At 38.5% G+C, this 21387-nt stretch overlaps 1 protein-coding gene across 1 annotated transcript in view; it reads left to right on the forward strand.

The window, feature by feature from the left end:
• The first annotated feature begins 1395 nt into the window (after positions 1-1395).
• LOC127130527 (uncharacterized) overlaps positions 1396-21387 on the forward strand; it is a 144190-nt gene continuing 124198 nt past the window's right edge. The window contains exons 1-2 of the mRNA XM_051059519.1: positions 1396-2415; positions 2534-2966. Of these exons, the coding sequence (XP_050915476.1) occupies positions 1396-2415; positions 2534-2966 (1453 nt within the window). The remainder of the gene's footprint in view (positions 2416-2533; positions 2967-21387) is intronic.

The following is a 21387-nucleotide window of genomic DNA, read 5'->3' on the forward strand; positions in this document are numbered from 1 at the left end:
TCAAATTCAAAATCAGACAACAACAGCACCCGTCACTACAGTCATCGCTTCAGAAATCAACGCTGTCCCAGTCACTTCTGTTACCATCACAGCATCCCGTCCTTGGGAAATACCCAGGGATCTTAATCAAGATAGATATCAACAAGAGTTCGTTCCACCAAATGCTCCTGTCTTCACTAATGTGCCTCCCGTTGTTCACTATACTCCTCACCTAGGAGAACCTGTCTATCACGGCCCTACCCCAAGTGAGGATCCTGGTCTCAATGATAGAATGGATGAATTCCAGGATCAGTTTGCGGAATTACAAAAAGAGATAAAAGCTCTTCGTGGGAAAGAACTGTTTGGCAGAGATGTAAATGATATGTGTTTGGTTCCAGACGTAAGGATGCCAGCAAAATTTAAACTACCAGAATTTGAAAAGTACAAAGGAAGTTCTTGTCCACAGACCCATTTGGTTATGTACGTGCGAAAGATGTCAATGTACACCAACGACCAAAGGATGCTCATTCATTGTTTTCAAGACAGCCTTACCGGTGCAGCTTTACGCTGGTATATGGGATTAAACAGTTCTCAGATCAAGACTTTCAATGATTTAGGCGAGGCCTTTATCAAACATTACAAATACAACCTTGATAATGTGCCAGACCGAGATCAGTTGAGGTCCATGCAACAAAGAGAAAAGGAGACATTCCGTGAATACGCGCAAAGGTGGCGCGAAATTGCAGCACAGGTTGTTCCACCTATGGAAGAAAAGGAGATGACGAAAGTGTTCTTAAAGACTCTTGATACTTTTTATTACGAGAGGATGATTGCAAGCGCTCCTACAGACTTTACTGACATGGTAAACATGGGAGTCCGTTTAGTGAAGGAAGTTCATCTTCAAGCGGGGCAAAGAGGTACGGCGGTTTTATGAAAAAGAAGGAACAAGAAACTAATGCTGTGTCCTATAATCATCCAAGAAGGATCAATTATCCTTACCATTCCCAACACCAACATATAGCAGCCGTGACTCCAGTAATCACTTCTGCTCCAGTTCAAGTCCAATACCCTCAGCAGCGTACCAACCGCTTCCAACAGAATACTCAGTATCAGCAACAACATCAACCTCAACAACATCAACATCAGTTACAACAACGTCCACCACAGCAGCAAAGAAGAACCAATTTTGATCCAATTCCAATGTCATATGCAGAATTGTATCCAGCTTTGATCACTAAAAACCTTGTGCAACCACGACCACGACCTCTTGTACCAGAAGTGCTACCTTGGTGGTACAAGCCAGAGGTATCTTGTCCCTTTCATCAGAATGCTCCAGGTCATGACTTAGACAACTGTTTTGCTTTAAAGTTGGAAGTACAGAAGTTGACAAGAGCAGGTATCCTGACCTTCAAGAACATGGGTCCCAATGTGAAGGACAATCCAATGCCAAGTCATGGTCCTTCATCAGTGAACAATATAGAAGTTTGTCTCAATGAACAACGTGTTACGAAGATAGAGGAGATTCGGCGGTCTTTGGTTGAAATTCATTCTGTTTTATGTGCTCATGGTCTATTCCAACATGACCACCAAATCTGTGGTACATGTTCAGTCAATTCAAGAGGTTGTAGAAAGATTCAAGATGATTTGCAAGGCGTCCTTGATCAGGGTTTGATTCAGATTTCTAGACAAGTGAGTTCTCCAGAATCACAAGAACAAGAGGTGAATGTCATCATTCCTTGCTTCAACATTCCAGAGAAAGTAGAGATAGCTTATCATCCGAGGGAGCCAGTGGTGATTTTCCCTCCGGGCCCAATGCCTTACACTTCAGATAAAGCGGTCCCCTACCGCTATGCAGCAACTATTATTGAGATCGGTAAAGAGGTCGAGATTAAAACCTTAGCCTCAGTTACCAATATCGCAGCAAATAGCCGAATGACGCGCAGTGGCCGCGTGTTCGCTCCGCCGGTTATCCCAACTAGAAATGTTGAGAAAGATCCAGTAGTCGTGGTACCAGTGACAAGAGAAGCAGAAGGGCAAACAAGCAATTCAACCCTTGATAAAGAAACAGATGAACTACTTAGAATTATCAAGCTCAGTGACTACAAAGTGGTAGATCAGTTGCTACAGACACCGTCAAAAATCTCGATCCTGTCCTTATTATTGAATTCAGCTGTCCACAGAGAAGCACTACTGAAGGTGCTTGATCAAGCCTTTGTAGAACAGGATATAACAGCAGAGCAGTTCAACAAAGTTGTAGGCAGCATCACTTCGTGCAATGGCTTAGGCTTTTGTGATGAAGAACTGCCAGAAGAAGGAAAGAATCACAACTTCGCTCTCCATATCTCAGCCAATTGTCAAGGGGATTCTTTGTCTAATATCCTAATTGACACCGGTTCATCTGAATGTCATGCCCAAGTCTACCTTGGTGAAGCTAAAGTACAAAGGGGGGCAAATGCGGCACAGTGGAATTATTGTGAAAGCGTTCGATGGATCAAGAAAATCAGTCATTGGAGAAGTTGATTTGCCTATTGGTATTGGACCACATGTATTCCAGATCACTTTCCAGGTTATGGATATAGTGCCAGCTTATAGCTGTCTGCTCGGACGCCCATGGATTCATGAGGCGGGTGCCATTACATCCACGTTACACCAGAAGTTAAATTTTTTCAAGAATGGGCAAATAGTGACGGTTAATGGGGAGCAGGCTATGCTGATTAGCCACCTTTCATCGTTTAGTGTGATAGAAGCAGACGAAACGGCTGTTCAAACTCCATTTCAGGCCCTGACCATCGACGATTACAAGAAAAGTGAAGGTTCAATCGCGTCATTCAAAGACGCCCAGCAGATTGTCAAGACAGGTCCTACAGAAATGTGGGGCAAGGTGATAGAGTTGCCAGAAAACGTTAACCATGCAGGATTAGGCTTTGTTGATGGAAAACAAGTGCAGACTTCAGTGGTGCGACCTTTCAAAGATATCTTTCACAGCGGTGGGTTTATCAACATGGTAGCAGTTGAGGAGGATACTTTTGAGGGAAAGACAGAAGACGAAGGCCCCAAATTTGTGACACCAGGAGTAGTTATGAAGAACTGGACCGCAGTTGACGTCCCACATTGTGTCCACATATCAAAGTAATTAAGCTTTTCAGTTTTGAAAAATCTTCCGCTTTAGCCCAAAGCGCGAAGCATTAATTCTGTAAAATGGGCACTTTTGTCAAAAACGTACTATCCATGAAAAAGATCTTTTGTGTTCCTATACACTTGTGTCCTTTTATCTTTTCAGCTTTTTCGGAAAATGGTAACACAAAAAAAACCTTAAAAAGAACACATTTTTGCATGTCATGGTCAGTCCTCTAAAAACAATTGTTTGTACAGGTTACTTAAACCCGTTGAACACAATGACATCATGCCTCTCCCAACTTTGAACATTCTGTATTCGAAGCTGAAGAGGAAGAGTGGGATGAGATTCCAGAAGAGGTCGCCCTCCAGTTTGAAAATGAAGAAGACACTATTCAGCCATACAAGGAGCCTTTGGAAACAGTCAACTTGGGTTCGGAAGAAAATGTGAAAGAAGTCAAAATTGGAGCATTGTTATCCCCACAGGTCAAGGAGCAATTGATCAGCCTGTTGAAAGAGTATGTAGATGTGTTTGCTTGGTCTTATCAAGATATGCCTAGTCTCGACACTGACATCGTAGAGCACAAGCTACCTTTGAAGCCAGAATGTCCACCGGTCAAACAGAAATTAAGAAGAACACATCCAGATATGGCCGTCAAAATTAAAGAAGAAGTTCTGAAGCAAATAGATGCTGGTTTTCTTGCCACTTCAGTGTATCCAGAGTGGATAGCAAATATTGTGCCAGTTCCTAAGAAGGACGGGAAGGTACGAATGTGTATCGACTATCGTGACTTAAATAGAGCAAGCCCAAAGGATGATTTCCCCCTGCCTCACATTGACATGTTGGTAGACAATACAACAAAGTTTGACATATTCTCCTTCATGGCGGATTCTCCGGGTATAACCAGATCAAAATGGCTCCCGAAGACATGGAAAAAACTACATTCATAACACCATGGGGAACATTCTGTTATCAAGTGATGCCGTTTGGGTTGAAGAACGCAGGTGCTACTTACCAGCGAGCCATGATAACGCTCTTTCACCACATGATGCACAAAGAGATTGAGGTTTATGTGGATGACATGATCGCGAAGTCTCGTTCAGAAGAAGGTCACTTAGTAGATCTATTGAAGCTGTTTCAACGATTGAGGAAGTTCCGTCTTCGCCTCAATCCGAACAAATGCACATTTGGCGTCAGGTCAGGTAAACTCTTGGGCTTCATTGTCGGCCAAAAAGGCATTGAAGTTGATCCAGATAAAGTAAAAGCTATCCAAGAGATGCCCGCACCAAAAACAGAAAGGCAAGTGAGAGGTTTTCTAGGACGATTGAATTACATATCCCGGTTTATTTCTCACATGACTGCCACTTGTGAACCTATCTTCAAATTGCTGAGAAAGAGTCAGAATTGTGTTTGGACAGAGGATTGTCAGAAAGCATTTGACAATATCAAAGAGTACCTCATGGAGCCTTCTATCTTGTTACTACCTGTTGCTGGAAGACCGTTGGTTATGTATTTGACAGTGCTTGAGAATTCTATGGGCTGTATTCTGGGTCAACAAGACGAAACTGGAAAGAAAGAGCATGCCATTTACTACTTAAGCAAGAGATTTACTGACTGTGAATCACGATACTCCTTACTCGAGAAGACATATTGTGCATTGGCTTGGGCTGCTAAGAGATTGAGGCAGTATATGTTAAGTCACACCACTTGGTTGATATCCAAAATGGATCCAATCAAGTACATTTTTGAGAAGCCTGCACTCACTGGTAAGATTGCAAGATGGCAGATGCTGTTATCAGAATACGACATTGAGTATCATACCCAGAAAGCTATCAAGAGCAGTGTGTTAGCCGAGTACCTTGCTCACCAACCCGTTGAAGATCACAATGATAATGAGGATGAGTTTCCTGATGAAGATGTCATGTTCCTAAAATCCAGAGATTGTGAAGAGCCACTTCCTGAAGAAGGACCTGAACCAGATTCTCAATGGGGTTTAGTATTTGACGGAGCTTCCAACGCTTATGGACATGGAGTAGGTGCAGTCATTATCGCTCCAGAAGGTTCTCATATTCCTTTCACGGCAAGAATTTATTTTGAATGTACAAACAACATTGCTGAATATGAAGCCTGTATCATGGGTCTTGAAGAAGCCATTGACCTCCGCATCAAAAATCTTACTGTTTATGGTGACTCAGCGTTAGTTATCAATCAGATCAAAGGAGAATGGGAAACACGCCACCCTGGCTTGATCCCATACAAAGACTATGCAAGAAGATTGTTGACTTTCTTCACCAAGGTTGAGTTGCATCACATTCCTCGGGATGAGAATCAGATGGCGGATGCTCTAGCTACGTTGTCTTCAATGTATCAAGTGGGTTTTCCAAACGAAGTACCCAGAATTATGATCAAGCGACTTGATAGACCAGCACATGTGTTTACAGCTGAGGCCAGTTTTGATGATAAACCATGGTACCACGATATCAAGCATTTCCTTCAGACTCAGGAGTATCCTCTTGGAGCAACAGAAAAAGATAAAAAGACTTTGAGAAGATTGTCAGGCAGTTTCTTCCTTAATCAGAATGTGCTCTATAAGAGGAATTATGACATGGTCTTACTCAGATGTGTTGACAAAAAGGAAGCAGAAATGTTGATGAAAGAAGTTCACGAAGGGTCCTTTGGTACTCATGCAAATGGCCACTCTATGTCAAGAAAGATGTTGAGAGCTGGTTACTACTGGTTGACCATGGAATCAGATTGCTACAAATTTGTAAAGAAGTGTCACAAATGTCAGATCTACGCTGATAAGATTCATGTACCACCAACCTTTTTGAATGTGATTTCTGCTCCTTGGCCATTCTCAATGTGGGGCATTGACATGATCGGTATGATTGAACCCAAAGCTTCCAACGGACACCGTTTCATTCTTGTGGCAATTGATTACTTCACCAAATGGGTGGAATCAGCTTCGTATGCAAAGGTGACAAAGCAAGTGGTGGTCAGGTTCATCAAAAATAATCTCATTTGCCGATATGGCATTCCAAACAAGATCATCACTGACAATGGCTCCAATCTGAACAACAAAATGATGGATGAATTATGTGAAAGTTTCAAGATCGAGCATCACAACTCTTCTCCTTACCGTCCCAAGATGAATGGGGCAGTTGAAGCTGCAAATAAGAATATCAAGAAGATCATTCAAAAGATGGTTGTTACCTACAAAGGTTGGCATGAAATGCTGCCTTTTGCACTACACGGATATAGAACATCAGTCCGTACTTCAACTGGTGCAACCCCATTTTCACTTGTATACGGTATGGAAGATGTGTTACCGATAGAGGTTGAAATTCCATCAATGAGGATACTAATGGAAACTCAGTTGTCAGAGGCTGAATGGTGTCAAAGCAGATACGATCAGTTGAATTTGATTGAAGAAAAAAGAATGACTGCCTTGTGCCATGGACAGTTATATCAAAAGAGAATGAAGCAGGCATTTGATAGGAAGGTTAAGCCGAGAGAATTCAAAGAGGGTGACCTTGTACTCAAGAAGATGATACTATTTCACAATGATTCTAGGGGCAAGTGGACTCCTAACTATGAAGGACCCTATGTTGTCAAGAAAGCCTTCTCAGGCGGTGCTTTAATTCTTACAAACATGGATGGTGAAGAGCTTCCATGTCCCGTGAATACAAATGCAGTCAAGAAATACTTCGCCTAAAAAATGAAAAGAACAGCTCGCTAAGTTGAAAACCCGAAAGGGCGGCTTAGGCAAAAATGAGCGTCTCGGTGGACTGAAAACCTGAAAGGGCGGTCCAGGCAAAAATTAGAGACATAAAAAACAAAGAAAATATTATCCCGGTAGATTGAAAACCCGAAAGGGCAATCTAGGCAAAAGTTAGGGATTTCAGGCAAGTAACTGCATAACGGAGACAAGATCATTGAAGTATCAGAATATTTTCAACAGTTCTCCAACTTTCTTAAGGCTGCAATACAGGTTTCAAAAGTGGAAGAGAGAATGATGTCATTGTAGTTCAACGTACCCTTTTTCCACGAAATTACCATTTTCCAATTTGTAAAGATATATGGAATCATGCTGTTGGCTGATTACCATCCTATCAAATCAATTTGAGCCTTTCTATATTTCTTGGCACTCTTAATTTTCATTTCAATTTACGAAAGTTCTTTTACTTTGACAGATATGTTTTGAAACAAAAGTTTTGAATTAAAAACAGTTTTTGAAAACTATAAAGATTATTTACTTTGATTTGTGGACATCAATAAAAGGATTCAGACATGCGGTCCCAGTAATTCTAAAATCATGTGATTCCAACTAGACATGTTCATGTTACTATCCTCATATGTATATGATGAAAAGATCTCCACAGGTGTCTTGGCAGTAATATTTCTCCAGCAGAGGTTGTGATTCTGGATATCCCCAGTTTTGCTTCCTAGTTTTCCTCAAGAGATCATGCAAGAAATTTTTCAAGAAGATTGTTCCCTTCACTTGGGGCATGAAGACTCCCCGGTTAATTGATCATGAAGACTTTGATCCAGGTTTTAAGTTACAGATTTGGCCTATGGGATTACTACAGGTATTTCCCCAGTAATTTATTAAGGAGGGATCAACAATGTCCCCAGCAGAGGATGAGAAGGAAGCTTTGATTTCCCCGAGCAGGAGTAATACAGAGGTCTCCATCCCTCAGCGAGTGAAGAAAGTTGATATTTAGAAACTACAGGGAATCTCCTGTTGTTCTCTGTCCATTCAATAGAAGGATATGTCTCCTCCTCAGTAATGTTTTGTAGTAAAGAAGAGTGTGTTGCATTTTAAGCAAATTCAAGAATTACAGGATTCCTCCTGAATTCTCATTTACATTCAAAGGTCAGACATCACTGTTCCCTGGCAGAGTCTCCTAGAGGAAAGATCTCGTAACCAGATATCAGACACCATAATCCCCTACAGAGTCTTCAGATACAGAAAGTCTCCATGATAATTAAAGCAAAAAAATCAAGGATGGATTTCCCCTATATTCTTATTCCCTGGAAAGATGCCACCTATCCCCATCGAACTTTATCCCCAGCGGAGTCCTCAGAAAGGTCCAATCCTCATATACCTCATGAATTCAAAAACCACAGGGGATCTCCTGTATTTTTGAAGTAGAAGGCATCTCCATTCTCCTACAGAAACCTCAACAGAGACGAACTTTTCATAAGAAGCCTGATTGTTATGCTCAAATACAACTCCCCAGCAAGTCTTTGTACTACTCCCCAGCGAATCTCAGTACAAATCTCCAACAAGTTCCTGTATAACTCCTCAGCGAATCCTTGTGCAACTGTTAAACATTTCCAGTTATTCCTAGTTTTGTCTGTCTATCATGCATTCATTACTAAATATTCATACATATCTGTGACATATCATGCTTGCATTCATATGCACCCTTTTGCTTTTTTATGTCGTGGGTTGGGTCAATCTCTCCATGTAGAGTATCCCCATAAGCAGCAAAATACCTTTTATTAATCTTGTTCCTGTAAGACCCCAATTTTGGCCCTAAGATCCCTCATGGCCCATATCATATCATACCATGGCCTCAAGGATCATTGCATGCCCTAGTCCCCTTCTAGTGGGTAGGTTGCTTTGTGAGTGTGATTTCTTGATCACCAAGCATACCTTGCATTTGTATATCTTTGCTTTTCATATGTTTACTAACCAAAAAATACAAAAATATTGTCAGTTTAACCTTGTTGCTTGCAGTTGAAGCAATCATCAGCAATTAGGTCAAAGACAGTCAACAGTCAGTCAAAGCAATGGATGGTGGCCATTCTTGCAGAATTTGGGCACCATGATCAATAATCAAGAGTTCATATGTCTTGGGACATCATTTGAAGTCAAGTTCTCAAGGAATTAGGGTTTGGAATTCATCAGAAATGCTCCAGTCATCCAAAACCCTAGAAAAGTCAAACTTGGTCAACTGTGGATTTAATCAGTGATTTGATGGATGGAATTGATTTGAAGAAGTTCATTCATGCTTATATAAGCCTCATCTATCATGTCAAACCTCATCATGGAAGAATTTGAAGTAAAATCAGAAATTTCCAGAAATAGAAAGTGGACCTGTAATTTCAACTGCCAAAAATGGAAACTTCTTGATCTTAAACTTACATCATGATACAAGCTTCAAATGAATTTTTGCCCAACATGAAAGTTGAAGATCTTGTTCTCCCATTTTCAAAAAGTCCAAGAACTCTCAAATCCCATGTGTGGTTTGCAAGATATGATCAATTCAATTTCAAAAATTTGTGAACTTCAACAAGCCATATCTCATGAACCATAAGGCCAAATTTGGTGGGGTTTTTTCCTACAAACCACATTTTTCCTCCTCTTTCCAAAAATATAAATTTCATCCTCCAAAACCTTGCCAATCAAAATGGCATTTTTGGCCTTGACTTTATTCATTTCAAGTTTGACCAACCATTGACTTTTTGAATTAAGGCTTTTCATACCATTTGGCCAATTGGGAAATGTTTGGTGTGTTATTTGAGACATGTTTTAAGGCCCAAATCATGCAGAACTTATACCTCCATGTGCATATTTTGGAAATTGGCAAATGATGCATTTTGGTCCTTTTAAACAAAACAAGTTTACCACTCCATCAGCAAACTCAAAACAGCAAATACAAAGGTCATGTGCAGCCTGTTTTGAGGCCCATTCGTGGCAGACCACACCTCCATTTCCACTTATGTGCAAATTAGCAAAAATGCAAATATTCCCATTTGAACTAACCAAGTTTAGCACATGGATTACAGACCTTAAACAGACATATAAGAGCATATTTTCTGCTCATTCCAACCCTAGAGAAACACAGCCTCCAAAGCACAGAAAAACCTGATTCTCTCCTGCTTGCATTTTCACGATTTTGGATTTCTGCTCAAAACTCCAAAAACCCTCAAGCTAGCTTTCTTGGTTCCATGATCTAGCCATCAATTGGAAGCTGTTTGCAACCTCAAATCACAGTTGGAACTTCAGCTCGTGTTCTGTTTTTCAAAGCACATTTCCATGACAACTTGAGACTTGAAGGATACCAGGCTTTGCTGAGCTCATTTCCTTCAGGAATCCTTCCATACTAACCATTATCTTCATCTGTTTCGAGCTGCATCACTCAAATCACCACTGCATCTCATTTTTCTTCAAAAACAAGTAAGGTTTCGACCAACTCTTTTCTCAAATCTTTGCTATGCCATGTGTAGTCCTTGATTTGCTGATGCCAATGAATCTTAAACCATCGAAAATGATCCACTGTGTTAAGAGAAATATGGTTTTGAAGTTCTATGCTCAAACTTGTTTTTGTGGATTTCTCTGTTATGAGCTCGAATTGATGATGATGATTGTTACATTATGCTTGTGCTTGGTTTGCTGAAGCTATTGATATACTTGATTTAGTTTTCTGGGCACTTTTTCTCATTTTCGATTTTTACTGATGATGAACATAATGTTGTTGCTACTGTTGTGAAAAACCCTAATATCTTTTTCCAGAAAAATCTCACTGCACGTATGCATTTGTGGTGGATGCTGTTGTTGCTTGGGGTTACATGAACATACTATATTACTGCCATGTTGGTTTGCCATGATTCTTGGAGAAGATGATGAATGCTGCTGTTTTTGAAACCCTATGGATTTGCCAGAAATTCGCATGATTGTGTTTGGTTGTTGCTGAATGATGTTGCCTGAACACAAATGCCATGTTGTTGTGTGATGCTTGGTCGAATCTTGTTTGATAATGATGAACTTACATGAAATGCCCTGCTGTTAAACCCTAAATGCAAAACCCCAGTTTTTTTTCCAGAACTTGAACATCCATTGGCCTGTTTACTGTTCCATTGGCAACAGCCAATGAGAACATTTGGTTTCGTGGCCCAAAACGCAGCGCTTAGTTAAATGAGGCGCTTATTTACCAATATGCCATGCTGACTTTGGTTTGACTCACTATCCCATGTCATTTTGTTCATGTTGCTACAATTTGTTCATCATCTTATAAAATCCATTTCTCATTCAATTTAACTCCAAAATTCATGAAATTTTTTCCATCATTTGCACATGAATGTCTATTATTTAATCATGATTTTTGCTGAATTTTTGGTTGGCTGGATTTTAAATGGTACTAGGTTTCTTAACATGTATGCCTAATTGACACCTTTTGCCATTCCTTTTGTGAAATGATGGTGATGCATCCAATGGTTCTGAAATTTTTTGTGGTGAAACTAGACTCATTCATCTTTGTTTTGATGTAGAGTTTGTGCACTTATCATTTGTGGTTTGCTAGATATGAATTTTTGAAGTAGGGTGTGACAATTTGTGTCACACCAATGATATGCAAGTTCATGATTTTTATTCACATGCTTCCTGGCCTTCAAATAACTTGAAATTTTGCATGATTGATCTCTTGTATGTCTAGTTGATGTGTGATTTTTCCTGGAATAAATTGAGCCATTTCCTATTTGTTTGTGAATTTTCTTCCCTGCCTAGTCAATTGTTGACTTTATGTGATACATGTTGCCAAATCCTTTGTGAAATTCTCAAACCTTATTGTATGATCATAAAATTTCATATATGCATACTAGACATCTTGAGCTTTGCATTGGTGTTAATCCCATTCATTTCTCATCTGTTTTCATTTTGTTATGAATTTTTGGAGTTGATACATGTTTGTTGACCTTCTTTGTGCACATTTGAAATTGTGTTGACTTCTTGATTTTATTTGACTATCTTCCCATGATCCAATTGAGCTGAAATTTCATATGCATGCTATGTTATGGATTGTGATTGAGCATGAATTATTTCATGATTTTTGGAAATGTTTATGTTTGAGTTTGAGCCAAGTCTTGCTGTTGACCTCTTTGTGCTCCCTCTTGCCATGTTTTGACTTCTTTGGTTTATGAAATGACAATGATGCATGATATGAATGTGGGCCCAATTGAGATAGCTTCTTAAATGTTTGACCTTGACTTTGGTTGACTTTTCCTTGCTGTTTTGACTTTTTCTTTCATCCTTGACCCTAGGCTAGTCCTAGTGGTCTTTTGAGCTTACAATTGAGTTAATGTTTCAGGTTAAGCACCAATGCCTCAATGATCATTCAAATTGGATTGAGTTTGATTATAGATCATGTGCTAACCCTTGTTTTGTAGGTTGACTCATGTGACTTGAGTCTTGTGCTATGCACATTGGTCCCTCTGTGGTTGACTGTTGTTTATCCATTCCTTTTGTTTTAAACTGTTGAACTGTTTACTAATTGGTTTGATTTTTTCAGGTACTTTAGTTGCTTAAGTTCTTTGAACTTGCTTGCTTTGCTATTTAGCAATTTGCTTTGAGGTAATCCCTCTCTCTTCATGTAGTCTGGAGACCCGGTCTGTTATTTGACCGGGCAAACTGTCTGAAGTCCTCCTTAAGAGGCAATGCTTGTGTGTGTTTAAAATTGTCCCCAAGCAGGAAAAGTCCTTCAAGTAAGGCAATTGGTAGATCAAAGGGATAAGCAACCTATCCCCTACTATTCAGTGAGTCCTCTCTTTGCTCCCATTACATGGTTGAAGCATTGAGATAAAAACCCAAGATCTATCGAGTCAATAATGTGGAAAGAGTTCCTACTTTCTGAACTCCCACACTTTCTGATATGCTCTCCCTGATTAGGGATAGAAGCAATGAGGCACACCCCTCATCTCCTTTCATCTGCTTCACCTTAGCCTCTCAATGGCAAGGTTAAGAGCAACTCTTTGACCCTATTCCAGTTGGCCTCAGTGCCTAACCCTCTTGTGTGAGCCTCCTTGTTTGGCTATAGAGTGTGCTGTTTGATATTCATTGATTGATTGATTGCTTCATATGCACTTGTTTGCTTGTATGTTATGCATTTATCATCATCAATTGCCATTAATGCACAATCATCTCATTTGTCTTTGTGATATTGTCATTGTTGTTTGCCCATTGAGGACAATTGTAAGTCCATTGCTTTGGCATTTGCTCCTATGATATGGAAGGATAGAGTGTAAAATCATCACCTTGGCCACTCATCTTATCTTTGCCTGATGCATTTACTTGTTTGTATGTGAGGATACAACTGTAAGTCCCTGCAAGTTGGCATTTGTATTCCTAGGACCATACTGTGGAGGTTAGAGTAAGCCCAGACAGATTGGCATCTGACTTCCATGTTTTGTTTTTTTCTGTTTATGTGAGGTTGCAACTGTAAGTCCCAGCAAGTTGGCATTTGCATTCCTGTGATCATATTGTTGCTTTTGTTCTTGTATGTGAGGATCCATTGTAAGTCCCTGTAATGTGGCATTGGATTTCCTAGGACCATACTGTGGAGTTAACCTAAGTCCAGACAGATTGGCAGTTGATTTCCATGTTTCATCTTTGTTTTCTTTTGAGGAGATTAGTGTAAGTCCATTGAGTGGCTTCTGATATCCTGTTCTGTTTTAGGAGACTGGTGTAAATCCATCTATTGGTATCCGGTATCCGCCTTTTATTTTCTTTGTTTGAGGAGATTAGTGTAAGACCATTGAGTGGCTTCTGATATCCTGTTTTATTTTAGGAGATTGGTATAAGCCCAGTGATTGGCATCCGATATCCGCTTTTGCTGACTTTCTTGTTTGTTTGTTATTATCCATTGCTATTCCAAAGGACACACTTGAATCATCCCCTATATGATTTCAAGAAGTGAACCTTCTAAGAAGTTTTACAATCCATCCTCATTCATTCATCCTCATTATGTCCTAAACCTTTTCACACTTTGATTTCAAACTTGACATAGATATTGTGCAAACATCTTCATGTTTTCAAACTAAAAACCTGGACTCAAGTCCTTGACTCTTTTTTCAAACTCCATTTTCATAATACTTCTTTTGAATCAATCTTAATCATACTTTGACTCTACTTTCATAATCACAATCAATTAACTTCACTCATTCACTTGTTTTGGCTTTGTCCATTGTTAATCTTTTCATGCATTAGCCATAGGTTTCAATTATCATTGTGGTTGATGTAAATCTTGCCTATCCTTAGTGAGTCGACAGTAAGACTTCCGTACTGAAAACATGGCTAACCCCTCTAGTACGTCGAAGCTATCCTCGCATGGTGGATGTTGTTCTTGGTCGAGTTTTCTCCCATTGATAATGAAAAGCCTCAGTGCTTGTGTTTAAAATTGAATCCACCAACTTTTGGAAATCTTTTAGCCGAACTACGGCGTTTTGATCCTTACCTTTGATGGAAGGTACGTAGGCAGCGGGTTCATCCGTTCAAACCCAATAACACAAAAATAATAAAATTGTATATTCTTTTCTCACCATCCCAATCATGTTTGCACAATCTTTATGTCATAACAAATAACAATATTTAGTACAACAAGTGTGAAAAGGGCTCCCTAGGAGTACCTAGGACGTAGTGGGTGCCTAACACCTTCCCATTGCGTAATTTACCCCTTACCCAGAATCTCTGATCTTTTTATTAGTTTTCTACGTGTAAAACTTCTTAGGCTTTTGTTCGCTTTTTAGCCAGTCCTTTGGATAAATAAAAGTGCGGTGGCGACTCGAATTTCATTGTATCTCTTGCTTATGATTTAATCGATAGATCATATAGCAACGAATACACCACTACAGTTCCCCACAGAGATCTATGCCTCGTGGATGATGGTTGTTTCAGTGGTAAATCCTGATGAGTTCATTCCTCTTCAGTTGAAGTCTTGTTTGACCGATTCCTTCTAGTTCTATCCTAGTTTGAACTTCGTATCTCCAGATAATATTCAGAAATTACCCAATAAAAGAAGGCTGCAATTAGTCTTTTGTGACTCTCATTCAATGATACAGTAAAAGACATGACAAGTTTTATGTACCTTCGTCTTTGAGTTGGTGTCCATTCCAAAAGCTTAAGTTACCTACATCCATGAGTAGTAACCTGTTGTTATCCACAAAAATAACATCAAACTAATCACTATCTCCATCCATGAGTTGATAACATTTTTACAAAAAAGTTCCATAAATCTGCCTTCATCTATGAGCTGGTAGTGTGCTTTCAACCTTGAGTCTGCACAATTTCTTCTGATTCCATCTTCAACTTTGAGTCGATGGAGTACCTTCATCTATGAGTTAGGTACGTGTGTGCTTTCATCTTTTGAGTCTGCACAAACGACTTCTGATTCCATCATCATCTTTGAGTTGGTGGAGTGCCTTCATCTATGAGCTGGTAGTGTGCTTTCAACTTTGAGTTTGCACAAGTTCCTTATGATTTCATCTTCATCTTTGAGTTGAGGGAGTACCTTCATCTATGAGTTAGGTACGTAGCATACTTTCGTCTTTGAGATTAGCACGAACTTTCTTCTGATCCCATCATCATCTTTGCGTTGATGGAGTGCCTTCATCTATGAGTTAGGTACGTGGTGTGCATTCGTCCTCGAGTTTGCACGGATTCTTTTGATTCCATCTTCGTCTTTGAGTTGATGGAGTACCTTCATCTATGAGTTAGGTACACTTTATCCTGTTACCTTCATCTTTGAGCTGGTAACGTGCTTTCTTCCTTGAGTCAGCACAATTTTCTTATGTTTCCATCTTCGTCTTTGAATTGATGGAGTACCTTCATCTATGATTTAGGTACATAGTGAGCCTTCATCTATGAGCTGGTAGTATGCATTCATCTTTGAGTTTGCAAGATTTCTTTTGATTCCACCTTCGTCTTTGAGTTGGTGAAGTACCGTCATCTATGAGCTGGTAGTGTGCATTCATCTTTGAGCTTGCACAGGTTTCTTTTGATTCCATCTTCGTCTTTGAGTTGATGGAGTACCTTCATCTATGAGTCAGGTACATTTTGTCCTTCCACCGTCATCTTTGAGTCGGTAATGATAAACATCTCCAAGAGAATATGTTCTAAATTCTTTTAAAACACCTTTGTCAATGAATCGTTGGTTGCCTTCAACTTTGAGTCGGCATTTCTCTGTCTACCTCATCAATGAGTTGGTAGTATGCATTCAACTGTAAGTCTGCACAATGATCCTTAGATCTGATTCTTCATCTACACCATCAGCAATGAGTTGGAATTTGATTTCCCTAGCAGTGTTATTATCAATCTTTTGAAGCTTGCCTTCAACTTTGAGTTGGCATGTCCTGTTTACCTCATCAATGAGTGGGTAGTGAGCTGTCAACCATGAGTTAACGCAGTTCGATTCTTATACCCTTGTTATACCTTCATCCTTGAGTTGGTATTCATCTTTTCTGTTACCTCCATCTTTGAGTTGGTAATGTACTGTCACATCAGTACTCTTGTTATATTGATCTTTTCCCACTTTCATCTATGAGATAGTGATGTATCGTCAACATTGAGTCGATATCTCTTTTCCTCCTATTTTCCATCTATGAATAGGTAGTGAATCTTCCCCAGCTGAGTATTCTCAGTGTTTACCTTCATTCATTGAGTCGGTGTATGTCCTTCCCCAGTAGAGTTTGCACTTCTGTGTCTCTGTGTCTGTCTGTCTTTTGCATCATGCATAGTGAGCCAAATTTTGGGGGCGTTTGTCATATTTAATTACCTTACGCCATTCGATAGCCTCCGACTATCTGGCCTAAGTTAATTAAATAGGGGCATCTGTCGCACCCCAAAATTTGACTTTGGCTTTGTTGACCACATCTTGATTAATCTCGTTGTCTCGTATTCATCTCAATTTCTTAAACTTCGCGTGACAACTGGTTTGATTAGGTTTTGTGTGTTTTCGTTGCTTACCGTGTTGTATTTCGTTGTTTTAGCAAAACCTGGCCGATATCGTTGCCTCGTATTTATCTCGCTTATCTCTTTTGTGCGTGGCATCGCTTCGATTAGGTTTTGTGCGTTTTTTTTAATTGATTGTTTGTCGGTATTTTGACTGTATTTCGAATATATTAGAGTTTTCGTATTGTCCGATTATTTGTGATTGTGTTTGTCAGCGTTTTCGTGTTGATTTTATTATTGCCTCGGGTTGTTTATTTAATTACGTGTTGTGCCGTGTGATTTAATCGAGTCTGTTTGAGTCGTGTTGTTGATTTTACTGGTTTACCGGTTTACTGGTTTATTGGTTTTATCAATTTGTTTGTTTTGCTGTGCAAATTGTCATCGTTTTTATCGCGTTGGTGTCGCTCGATTTTATCGTATTTTAATCGTGTGCCGTTTAATATTATTTGTGCTTAATATTAATTGTGTTTAATTGTTAATTAGTTTATTTAATTAGGATTAATATTATATTAGTTTATTATTATTATTATTATTATTATTATATAATATATAAATTATATTATTAATTTATGTTAGATATTTTTTTAGGTTTCCTATTGTTTAAGTAATCTAAATATATATTATTAATTTATGTTAGATATTTTTTAGGTTTCCTATTGTTTAAGTAATCTAAATATATATATATATATATATATATATATATATATATATATATATATATATATATATATATATATATAGATGTTGTTAGAAGGAAAAAAGGTGGATCAGTAAGGAAAAAACGTGTGGTGAGAGAAACAGAGAATTGAAAAGAAATATTTTTCCAAAAGCATTACCGTATTTCACTTGTTCTTCATTTTCGGTAACCCAGAATCGTCCCGATTATTCACCGAAACACAAAACCGATTTCATATCTTTGAAGTTCGTTGAGTCCAGGTCACAAATATCCAAGTTTCATTTCATTCCGGTGTCGTTTCACCGATCAAAAGCGACGTTGAAGTCAGGTACTCACGAAGGCAGCCAGCACTGCGTCGGTGACGGTTTCCAGCTTTCGGTCGATCATTTGGACGATCAGAAGTTCATCCTCTTCACACAAGGTAATATTCTTCACTTATCTCTGAAATCGGCAAAGTTCCGACTTGCCGACATGTGTTTTAATATATTATTTATCTAAATATATATATATATATATATATATATATATATATATATATATATATATCTAAATATATATATATATATATATATATATATATATATATATATATATATATATATATATATATATATATATATATTTTTGTCTATTATATATTATTTGTCTAAATGTACATATATATTATTTTTGTCTACTATATATTTATTGTCTAAAATATAAATATATATATATATATATATATATATATATATATATATATATATATATATATATATATATATATATATATATATATATATATATATATATATATATATATATATATTACTTTTGTTTACTAAATATTGTTTATCTTTTATTATTATTTTGCATATATGTTTTATTTAAATGTTAGTTAAATTAATTATTTGTTTAAATGTTTATTTTAATTAAATGTTTATTTATATCAAATGTTTATTTTGTCTAAAGTAAATGTTTACATTGTTTTTTTATATTTGTTTATGTTGTTACTAACCGTTTGGTTTCAGTTTCAGCTCGATTAACTCCACTAACTATTCGTAATACTAACTATTCATAGCTAACTGTGTTGTAATAATTTACTTTCTCGCATTTTTTATGTTCTGTATTGTGTGTTTAATCGTATTGTTCACGTTTTATGTTAAAAAATCGAAAAATCAAAAAAAGAGAAACCCGATGCGATTCCAACGGTCGCCGTTTAAGAAACCCTTTTCACACACTCACAAGCTTACTATTGGGCTTCCTTATAATGAGCCCATTTATTTATTGTTTCAGGGTTTAGGCTCATTCAAATCTTTTGCCAGCTTTGGCTTTTCAGTTTAAAAACATTTTCAAAAGGACGTGTCAGTCTCGAAGCCTCCCGCCTAGGTCGAGCAAGAGATGGCAAGACACGCCAATCTAAAATCAACAAAATAGACTTTCCCCTTTTCTTTTGGGAGAACTACGTGGATTATGATTTCTCCATTGCGCCTTGGAGATACGTAGGCATGAAGTCTACGACTTTATCGAGTCCAAAAGCAATAAAATCAAGTTCTTTTCTCATCTCCCCAATCAAACGATCAAAGCGAAAAAAGCAAAGCATTCACATAAACATAAGCAAAAAGGTTCCTGTGGAGTACCACAGATGTAGAGGGTGCTAATACCTTCCCTTTGCATAACCAACCCCCGAACCCATAACTATAAAGGGATTTATCGTTATTTTTTCCTTCCTCTTTTTGGATAAAATAAAAGACGGTGGCGACTCTTGCATTTAAAATATTTTTCAAACGGGTTAAGTTCAATCAATACTTAATCTCGTGAAAAATCCCGCCGCGACACACACATACAAAAGTTAAATAAAAACTTCTAATTGCAGCACACATACACACACTCACACTCAAAGAAGTGGAACATCAGCTGCAGCACAACCTCTGGAGTAGAGGATCTTGAATATCTGTCTTGAATATCTATTTAGCAAAATACTCTGTTGTCCTGGGGCAGCACAAGTGTTACTCCCCCTTTTTGTAAAAAATGTTGCCAAAGCAACACTTTAAATGACATAAACAGAATTACACAAATGGCAGAATTACAGTCTTGATTTTACTTCACCGTTTCAATCAAGAATACCCCCTCTTGATCTTGCTTTACAACTTTGATCAAGACAACACCCAGTTGATCTTGCTTCACAGCTTGGATCAAGTAGTCACACACTCTTGCTTTACAGCAGGTACACCCATATCAGATGCCATGACTTTGAGTCTGACATCTTGAACCACTCCTGCATGAACACTTTCTTGGAGTCCAGCAGGCACATAGGCCGACCTATGTTAGGATATCCTCTTAACATCTTGTTACTATACTTGCAGTAAGTAACATAGCTGTGAACTGTTGTCCAGTCATAGCACACTTTCAATTGTTTAATCGGTTGAGATATTAAACAATACATCCCAAACATCATTGGTTGCTATAAGTCCTCAGAGAGGCATATTCCCAGTTTGCCTCTTAGGTTTTTAAACTGAGTAGCATCCAGAGCCTTTGTAAATATGTCAGCTAGTTGTAGTTCAGTGGCTACATGTTCCAAGGTAATCACTTTGTCTTCCACCAGATCTCTGATGAAGTGATGTCTAATGTCAATATGTTTGGTCCTGCTGTGTTGGATGGGATTCTTGGAAATATTGATGGCACTGAGATTATCACAGAACAATGTCATGACATTTTGAGAGACATTGTACTCAGTAAGCATCTGTTTCATCCACACCAGTTGGGAACAACTTCTTCCAGCTGCTATGAATTCAGCCTCTGCAGTGGACAGAGATACACAGTTCTGCTTCTTGCTGAACCATGATATGAGATTGTTTCCCAAGAAGAAACATCCTCCTGATGTGCTTTTTCTGTCATCAGCACTCCCAGCCCAATCAGCATCACAATAGCCAGATAGGACAGGCTCAGAGCCATGAGAGTATAACATACCATAGTCACAAGTCCCATTGATATACTTGAGAATCCTCTTGACTTGATTCAAGTGGCTCACTTTGGGCTTTGCTTGGTATCTAGCACACACTCCAACTGCATAGGAAATATCAAGTCTACTTGCAGTTAGATATAGTAGACTACCTATCGTGCTTCTATACAAGCATTGATCAACACTGGGACCTTCATCATCTTTGGTTAACTTTAGATGCGTAGGTGCAGGAGTTCTTTTGTGCCTAGCATTATCCATACCAAACTTCTTAACTATGTTTTTGGCATATTTTCTCTGGGAGAGAAACATAGAATCCTCCATTTGGTTAACTTGCATTCCAAGAAAATAAGTCAGTTCCCCAACTAGACTCATTTCAAACTCGGATTGCATTTGGTGAACAAACTGTTTCACCATTTGCTATGACATTCCACCAAAGACAATGTCATCCACATAAATTTGGGCAATCATGATTTTGCCATCTGTATCCTTCACAAACAAGGTCTTATCTATCCCATCCTTTCTGTACCCATGAGAGGTCAGAAATTCAGTCAACCTTTCATACCAAGCTCTAGGTGCTTGCTTTAACCCATACAAGGCTTTCCTCAACTTGTAGACATGTTTAGGTTGGTTGGGATCACAGAACCCTTTATGTTGTTCCACATAGACTTCTTTATTTAAGTAGCCATTCAGAAATGCACTCTTCACATCCATTTGGAACAATTTGAACTTCAGAATGCAGGCCACACCTAACAGCAATCTGATTGACTCAAGTCTAGCAACAGGTGCAAACGTCTCATCAAAATCAACCCCTTCAACTTGAGTATATCCTTGAGCCACTAGTCTTGCTTTATTCCTAGTGATTACTCCTTTCTCATCAGACTTGTTCTTGTATATCCACTTGGTACCAATGATGTTAGTCCCTTCAGGTCGTGGAACTAGCTCCCATA

This window comes from Lathyrus oleraceus, chromosome 3, assembly GCF_024323335.1.
Source record: "Lathyrus oleraceus cultivar Zhongwan6 chromosome 3, CAAS_Psat_ZW6_1.0, whole genome shotgun sequence".
NCBI classification, from domain to species: Eukaryota; Viridiplantae; Streptophyta; class Magnoliopsida; order Fabales; family Fabaceae; genus Lathyrus; species Lathyrus oleraceus.